General features: G+C 43.9%; 1 protein-coding gene across 2 annotated transcripts; it reads right to left on the bottom strand.

The window, feature by feature from the left end:
* Positions 1 to 1,902: 1,902 nt before the first annotated feature.
* On the bottom strand, positions 1,903 to 6,931 carry LOC123449623. Of its 2 annotated transcripts, none has more exons than XM_045126905.1 (5): positions 6,861 to 6,931; positions 3,907 to 4,596; positions 3,248 to 3,649; positions 2,962 to 3,053; positions 1,903 to 2,860 (listed from the first exon to the last, which is right to left on the bottom strand). In XM_045126905.1, the coding sequence occupies exons 2-5, from the start codon at positions 4,561 to 4,563 to the stop codon at positions 2,239 to 2,241; spliced, it is 1,773 nt and encodes a 590-aa protein (XP_044982840.1). In that variant the 5' UTR covers positions 4,564 to 4,596; positions 6,861 to 6,931; the 3' UTR covers positions 1,903 to 2,238. The 2 variants fall into 2 exon arrangements, with proteins under 2 accessions (XP_044982840.1, XP_044982839.1); XM_045126904.1 differs by lacking the exon at positions 6,861 to 6,931 and adding an exon at positions 6,684 to 6,849.
* Between the last annotated feature and the right edge of the window lie 1,488 nt (positions 6,932 to 8,419).

The raw sequence follows: 8,419 nt of genomic DNA, 5'->3' as shown, positions 1-8,419 counted from the left end.
CGCGCGCAACCCTCGGCACCGTGCTGAAGAAGTAGACAGGATGCTCCACAAGGCGCGATGTCGTGAGGGCTACAACTTGGGCTTCAGGAAGCTCGTCACACGCGGCTCTCCTGGGGTCTCTTGAGGAGGCACTTCGGCAGGCGCCGTAGTGGCCTCAGTTGGAATACGAGTGGAGAGATGTGCTTTCCACCAAAATAACCCTTCTGGCTTACCAGTGGGAATATTGCTCTAATAGTATTTTTCTCAAACCAACTTTATCCATGGAAGATTTTTTTTTAATTAAGGAATTTAGAGATGTTCTTCATGAGCAAAGCTTTGTTGTGAATTGCAATATCGAGTATACCTAGTCCTCCTTGCTCTTTTGGTCTGCAAACTTTAAACCATGCAATCAGTGCAGATCCTCGGTCCTCCATTCCAAACTTTCTCCATAGAAAATTTCTTAGGTATTTGTTGAGCTGTTCAGTTACTCCAACAGGCAGTGCCAAAGTGCACATGAAGAAAATTGGTAAAGCAGAGATAACTAATTTAATGAGCAGAATTCTTCCATCATATGAGAGTAGGGTTGAGCAACCAATTAGTCTTCTTTCAACTCTTTGCATGATGGGGTTGAAGTCCTCAATTTTTAGTCTGCTTGTACTCATTGGCAGACCCAAGTATGTGAAGGGGAAGGAACCTTGTTTGCACCCAATTGTGGAAAGTAAATGATGAATATGATCTTCTTGCACATTAATTGGCACCATCATGGACTTTTGATAGTTAACCTTTAGTCCAGCAAAAGCAGTGTAATGCAAGAGTAAGTTTTTTACTTGTGCTAGTTGAGTTGGGCATGCAGGTAGTACCAAAATTGTATCATTTGCATACTGAACAACAGGGAATTGTGGGCATGCTTGACTCTGGACTGGCACTCTTATGAGGTTATTTCTCATTGCTCCATTTCAGATTGATTGCAGGAGATCTGCAGCCAGGACAAAAAGTAATGGGGAGAGTGGATCTCCTTGCTTAACCCCTCTCTTACAGTTAAAAACTTTCCTGGGTACTCCATTCAGCAGGACTTATGAGGCGCCAGATGAAAAAATCATATCCATCCAGTGAATTCACTTTTTCCCAAATCCTCCAGCTTCCATTATAGCAATCATGGCTTTATGCTCAATTGCATCAAATGCCTTTTCAAAATCCAGTTTGAGCACTACTGTTGGGTTTTTTGATTGGTGACATGAATGTAAGTATTCAAATGCCCAACCAAGACAGTCCTGAATTCTTCTTGATTTTATAAAACCATACTGATTACCATGGACCATTTTGAGCACAATACCCTGTAGTCTATTTGCCAGAAGTTTGGTGATAATTTTGATTATGCAGTTGAGTAATGAAATAGGTCTGAAGTCATTTGTGCCAGTGGGATTATCCTTCTTGGAAATCATTATGATATAGGAAGAGTTGATGCTCTGGAGAGAGAGATTGCCCTCATGAAAATCTGCAATTAGCTTATAAAAATCCTCTGCCATTATGTCCCAACAAGTTTTGATAAAATCTCCATTAAACCCATCAGGCCCTGGTGCTTTGTCAATGGGGAGTTGCTTGACAACCTCATCAATTTCTTTCTTTGTGAATGGTCTTTCAAGCTCTTTCAATCCATCAACTCTTTGAATTAAAAAAAGTAGGTTTAAAGGGTCTGAGGTTGGAGTTGTTTGCCCAAGTCTTTCTTTGTAAGCATTCCATAGGAGTGCAGCTTTTGGACAATGTTCAGAATTCCATAGAAATATAAGTCTTAGATTAAAATACGGACTAATACAAACGTATATAGACAATACTCTAAAATGCAGATTCACTCATTTTGTTTTGTATGTAGTTCGTAGTGAAATCTCTTTAAAAACTTATGTTTAAGAACGGAGGGAGTATTTGTTTAAGGCAAAGTGCAAACATTCATCCATTTGTATTGGCCAGACACGACTGAAGAACAGACAGACTGCCATTTCACAATCAACACGAGACAGTGCAAAAGGAAGAAGATCGAACAAATAACTTAACGGGCTACTCAACCGGGGCTATTTACATCCATCAATCCTCGCTCCTACGTTATTTTGTACAGTTGGTATAAATTATGCTTCATCTCCATTCTCCATTCTCCTTCGCATCAGGATCCTGTGTTCTGTACAGCAGCAGTGCTCTTGTAGAACTGAATACCTCCGGCCGGTTCTTCCAAGCCACAAAACAGATAAGGCCAGGTCCGGAAAGCTTTCAGCTACAACCATTTCTACCTTCAAGAGCCGATGCCGCGGTCTCGACGGTGCCGAGCAGGCATGAGTAGGCCTTCTGCTTCAGCCGCTCGATGGTTTCAACCAAGCCATCGTCAGGTTTCCCCGCCTCGCTCTGCAGCTGCTGATCAAGCCAGTTGCTGGTCTCCTTGAGCTGCGACAGCCGGACCGCAATCTGCCCGTCGCCACCCTTGGACTGCCCTCGCACCCGCTCTCTGGTGGTGTTCTTAGCTCGGCTCTCAAATTTGAATCCAGACGCAAGTGCATCTTCCAGGAAGTTCAGAAACCATGACTGTGATTCCCTTTTCAGATCGATCCACGACCTGCGGATCTCCTTGAAGCCATCCTCTCTGGCCCATTCGAGCTTTCCACTGGTATAGGCATCGTCAGGGTTCTTTGCTGCAGTATTTCCAGCACATTTGTTCTGAGATGCAGAAACTTTCCGCGATGGCTTCTCCTTCTCTGGTCTGGATTCCTTGCCAGAATCTAGCGAGTTGTCTTTCCAGAAAATATTTTGCTGAATGATAAGCCGGTTTAGCTGAAAAAACTTATTAACTGCACCATGCGGATCCCCCTCGGTGGATTTCAGTATCTCGGTAAAAATTCTGGAGGGAACATGGAAGTTAGATTCATTCAAAACATGCAATAGCAGACAATTCATATCAAAACTACAATGCTAATAAAGAAACAGAGATGTACTACTTACCCAAGGCCTTTCACAAGAGATGCAGCAGCAGTAGCCTCTCTTTGAGCCTCTGCTGCTACTATAAGAGCAATAGTCTTCCTCCTGACAACCGCCTATTCACACAAAGAAATGAATGTACAGCATGGTTCAGAATAATTTCGCAAAGCTTTTTTTGGACATAAAAGAACGGTTCGAAGTAATGGTTTGCGGTTCATAAATGCGTAAGTATGCACACATGACGCATGTTCAACTGATAGAAGACCTAAATTTCAGTCCTTTGTTGCAATTAACAGATGATAAAATATACCTTTCCAGATTTGATCAAGCATGTTGGAAGGGTATCCCAGGACACGGTTTCTGTGACTCTTCTTTTAATATTAGGCACAGAAGAAATTGGACTGGAGGTAGCATTTGCCTTTGCTGGCACACTGATTCTCGGTGGTGAAGTTCTCGCTGGAGTTGGTGGTGAACTCCTGAGCTTTGGTGGTGAAGTTCTAGCTGGCGTTGATGGTGAACTCCTATAAAGATTTGGTGGCGAGCTTCCTTCAGTTGCTGATTCCCTTTTTATGTCTCTTGGCATTTGCTTCTTCACTACAGTAGAACCGTTCTGACTGAGTGGCCTGCCACTATTCTTGCGTATGTCCTTATTAACTTCTTGTTTTGTAGAAGCTAACTTGGCATTATTAGGAGAAATAATATTTGACCTTTCCTGCAAGAACAGCAACAAACTTAATCACCAACCATCCTCGATGAATTCTTATGTCATATATTTGTCTGCTTAGAAGCCATTGGGTTCATATATTATCCGATCTAATATAATTACCATTAGCATATCACATTCTCAGAGCAACAATGTAGCGAAGTTTAAAGTTCCATCGTTGATCAGATTTCAATTACCATTAGCATATCATATTCTCAGAGCAACAATATTGGAAGTTTAAAGTACCATTGGACTCATACGCATACCTGATGTTTTGGCTCTTGTTTCACTTTCGTAGCACTAGAGATCAGCTTTTGGTTTGCATCGCAAATACTACTTCCTCCATTACTACTTTTGTCACTGTCCATGCTAGAGTTTAGATTGGTAATTTTACCATTGTTGCTTGATACCCCAAGCATGTAACGGGAAGCAACACCGGCCTTCTGCTCTTTGATGACTACTTTCCTCTGAGAGTTTTCCTTTTCATTCTCAGATAATTCAGTTGGCTTGGATGTTTTCCGTTGTTGATCCAATGCTTCTAAAACCCCAGAGGGAGTTGACATTTGCATCAAATCCTTCGGGTTGCCAATGAAAGGGTTCCTTCCTGGAACTGCTCGGACCCCAACAAGAACCGGAACAGGAACACTGGACTGAACCTTTTCAACATATATGAACTGTCCAAGTTGTAGTTTGTTTGATAAGATGAGTTCATTGTCCTCCTTTGATAAAGACACATATGTTGAGTGTGATGAATCTGAAACTTTTATGAAGAAACCATGGTCTGGCCAAAGTTCTGAACCAGTAATTGCAGGAACGATGCTAATAACTTGGAGAAGAATTGACCGGTGTTCTCCACATACTTTCACATCAGAGTTTATATGTTTGAGAACCTTTAACAGTATCCCTGGAGTAAGAGATGCCATATTCTTCTCGAAGCCAGCTTAGCTCTCTTTTCACTGGGGAAAATAGAATGAAAGTTAAGTGTTGTATAATTAGATAAAAAAAATACATACACCAACTAAAAGTACAAGCTTGTGATACAAAATATCAAACATTTCTTTTACAGTATCAAATAAATCACTTTGTTGTATCAGAGGTTGAAAGACAGATTGAGTTGGAAACATAAGCCTGGTAAGTCTAATGAAAAATGTACAAAATAATGCACTTTTCAATGTAGTGAAGATTTACCCCCCAGAGGAATGGTTCTAACTTGAATACTGGCTCATGGTTTGCGATAGAAGGGGTAGTCGCTAAGTAAAGAAAAAGTGAGCTGTGGATCTTGTATTGAAATTATGATGGTCCGTTGCAGTTGGTAGCTCAACAGAAACATAGAATTAGTTCATGCAACATATACGTAAGCTCCAGCAAAGTCACCTGACTTGGGCCCTACCGAACAACCAAGTTTGAGAATTCGAGAAAAAACAAACAAATATGGCACTGGATTTTTTTCTTCAAAACCATGACTTTCTTTTTGCGGAATTCTAACCCAGAAAATGAATCATATGGGCATACAATTATCGTTGAACTTTGAATCCCCAAGGCCCAACAGTTTGCAACCTAAATTTGGCCACCTGTCTGAAGATGAATGCAACATGCCAAAAGAAAAAGTAAGACTCTCAAGGTACTAGAGACTTTTAGCAGAAGGCTGATTCTAAGTTCTAATTTGATAATGTTGGCTTGATCATGATTTGCAATACAAGGGGTATTAGCTGAGTACAGCAAAAGCGGGCTGTGGATTACCAATGAAGCAGTTGGTAGCTCCCTAGAAACAATAAATTAGTACAGTGGAGCATATATGTAAGATCCATCGAGCTTACCTCCTACCTAACAGCACAGGTTTCGCAAGGAAACAAAAACTGCATTGGGCAAAGATGGAAAAAACAACAAAAACGAATCATATAGAATTACAACTAATGATTGGTCTGAAATTATGGAACCCCGAGCTCCAATCGTTTGTAACCTAAATGTATGAAGATGAATGCACCCTTACAAAGAAGAACAAATAACTGAAACAGAGCCAAACAGCAACGGAGCCTGAGAAACAAAATCATTAAACGGAATCCCTACCACATCACCAAACAATGTCCTTTCACAGGGAAGCCATCAAGGGTACCAACTACAGCAAGATATCCAACTAGAAACGTCTAATCCCAAAACTTTCTAATCTGCAGTGACGTGGTGAGGACTTTACTGAAGGTAAAGGTGTTAGCAAAATAGAAAAAGAAGTACCAATGTTTCTTAGCTTTACAGCAAAGGTTAGTAGATCACTAGACCCCATCAACTAGAACAGAACTAATGATTCTTGCAAAGCATATATAGCTTCATGGCCAGTAACATGGGAACCCAAAAGCCACCAAACTTGCCAATTCCCATGTCTCGGCCCCCCTAACAAGACTTTTGAGGACTGAAATCCTGCGTGATTATCGGAATAAGCCATCCTATATGTGTTCCTTGACTTAAAGGCCAGCAAAAGAGAGACCTAACAAGCCAAGAAACGGCAGGTCCTTGAGGAATGAACGCTTTGGTCTTTAAACTTTAAAAGTCAGGAATGCAGCGAGACCTAAAACAGGAAAGAGAAACTTGTCGACTGACTCTGAAGCCACAGAAAAATGAGATTGATGTCTCAAGACTGAAGGCAACTGATGCCCTGATTTGTAGGAGAGCAATTTCTGCAGCAAAAGTACATAACGATGGTGCAGAGTGCAGACACATCCCCGGATACCCAGAATTGAAGTCAAGGGGGGTTGCTTCACGGCATGCCCGTGATGTTACCAAGACGACAGGCTATCCTTCCTTCCCCGGAAATCACGAAACTAAAGTGGCAGGTTCCTTAACGAGCAACCTATTTACCCGCCAAAGGATTATCCGTTCCTCCTAGGGGAAAGAAGAAGAAAGAATTGAAAGGAAACGGCGAGGGAATTTGAGGAGGCGCAATCTCTTGAGCAAACAAACCACACACAATTCCTGAACCAGGGCAGCCGCCGAACCAGCAAGAAAGAAACGGCTCGAGCCGTCGAGCAACAACAGCAGAGGAGGCGCATACCAATTCCAATCCGAACCCTCTTGGTCGGCTAGGCGAAGCACGGCGGCGACCGACCAGCGTCGCGACGGCGGCAGAGTATGAAAGGCAAGGAGCAGCTAATTCTGCGGCTGCGCCATTTCATCGAGCAGGTGGTGGGAGAGGAAAGGGAGGGGGACAGAGAGAGAGAGGGGGGAGTACCTTTCGGGTTTCGCTAGTGCGCGGAGGGGAGGGGAGGGGAGGGGAGGGGGGCCGGAGAGGTGGAAAGTCAGGGGGGCGGAGGGGAGCAGAAGGCGAAGAAGAGACGGCTGGACCCTCTCGAGGGCGGAATTAAAAGGGGAGACGAGGTAGGCGACGCGCGGCTGAGGCTCCCTCCCAAGTCCCAACCGCCCGCAACTGTCGTTCGAACCCCTGGACCTGACACGCGCGCGCGCCGTCGGCCAGGGCCATCAACCATCTTGCTGCTGGAGGGAGGCCGGGCGAAGGCGACCTCGCTGACACGTGGGGACGGGTAAGGGGCCCACGGACCCGTCTTACACCGGAAAATACAAGTAAGGATGTTTACCCCTCGGTATAAATGTCCGCGGAGACGTCCGAACCCTTTCCAGACACCCCAATAAGGCCTTGTTCGGTTTCTTTATATTTGAAGGGGTTTGAAAGGGATTGATAGGGATTAAATCCCGTACAAGTCAAATTCCACCTAAATCCCCTCCAATCCTCTTCAATCCCCTCCTGGTAGGGATTAACCGAACAAGGCCTAAGGGAGCCGGTGGTCTAACCGCGTGCACAACTATATGTTTAATTTTAAATCGAAATTGAAGAACACCACCTCCTCCTTGAGTGTGTCCGACGACGGGCACATAGAGCATCAAGGACAACGCCACGATCTGAACAACCTCGGGGATCCACCTATGAGCGCCGAGAACCAGCAGGAGCCGTTGCCGGACTTCCTTATCACCGGCACCAGACCGCGGAGGAGAGGAAAGGACAAGATGAAACGCGATGGTGCATGGTCGAAATGATAGGATGTAGGGTTTGTCGGCGAGGTTGTCCTCCTTAAATAGCCGGATTTATTGGCACCGCTTCGATGCGATGCGATCAGAGTATGCTTCTTGGTATTTGCGTATGCATTGAAGCGGTGAATGGTGACGGTCAATGATCAGTTCGTGTTGGTCACACCGACATGCATACAATCCAGTGCGTCTGCTATGGAGCGGCAAACCAACATGGATACACGACAAAGTTTCTGGAGCGGGATGGATTTTGTGTGGGTTCGGGGTGTCGAACACCTATGTGATAGAGATCTGGACGCCCACAAAACCCATCCATATTTGCCTCGGGTTTGTGAGAATTCAAACGCGTGGACCTTTTCACCGAAATCATTGAAGGGTACAAAGCATTCAGATAGCACGGTCTAGATGTTTATGTACGTTCTGATGTATAGTGTTGGAGATGACTGGTACCGAGAACAATTTCTCATATATTTTTTAACGTAATACAATTGAAATCACTCATATACACGTGCATACACTGATCCTTATGAACGCATGCACGAACACCCTATTCCAATGATTACCTTTGAGGGACTAAGCCGACATAGCATCTTGAAATTTTACACAAGTCATCACATTCGTCTCGCACTCGATGGAAATGTCTCCTCCTGTTGGACGAATATCGTTGAAGACCTCAAATAAATACAAGATACGAGTATCAGTATCAAGTCTGAGACTTAAAACATCCTATGAACACACGCCCGCTCA

This window comes from Hordeum vulgare, chromosome 4H (assembly GCF_904849725.1).
Source record: "Hordeum vulgare subsp. vulgare chromosome 4H, MorexV3_pseudomolecules_assembly, whole genome shotgun sequence".
NCBI lineage: Eukaryota > Viridiplantae > Streptophyta > Magnoliopsida > Poales > Poaceae > Hordeum > Hordeum vulgare.
This window is presented reverse-complemented; position numbering and strand designations above follow the sequence as displayed.

Coding starts and splice junctions, on each gene's coding strand:
- LOC123449623 (XM_045126905.1), bottom strand. CDS start 4,563: ATGGCATCTCTTACTCCAGGGATACTGTTAAAGGTTCTCAAACATATA. Junction 3,650..3,906: donor AACAAGAGCCAAAACATCAG/GTATGCGTATGA, acceptor CTGTTCTTGCAG/GAAAGGTCAAATATTATTTC. Junction 2,861..2,961: donor TCTCTTGTGAAAGGCCTTGG/GTAAGTAGTACA, acceptor TGTTCCCTCCAG/AATTTTTACCGAGATACTGA.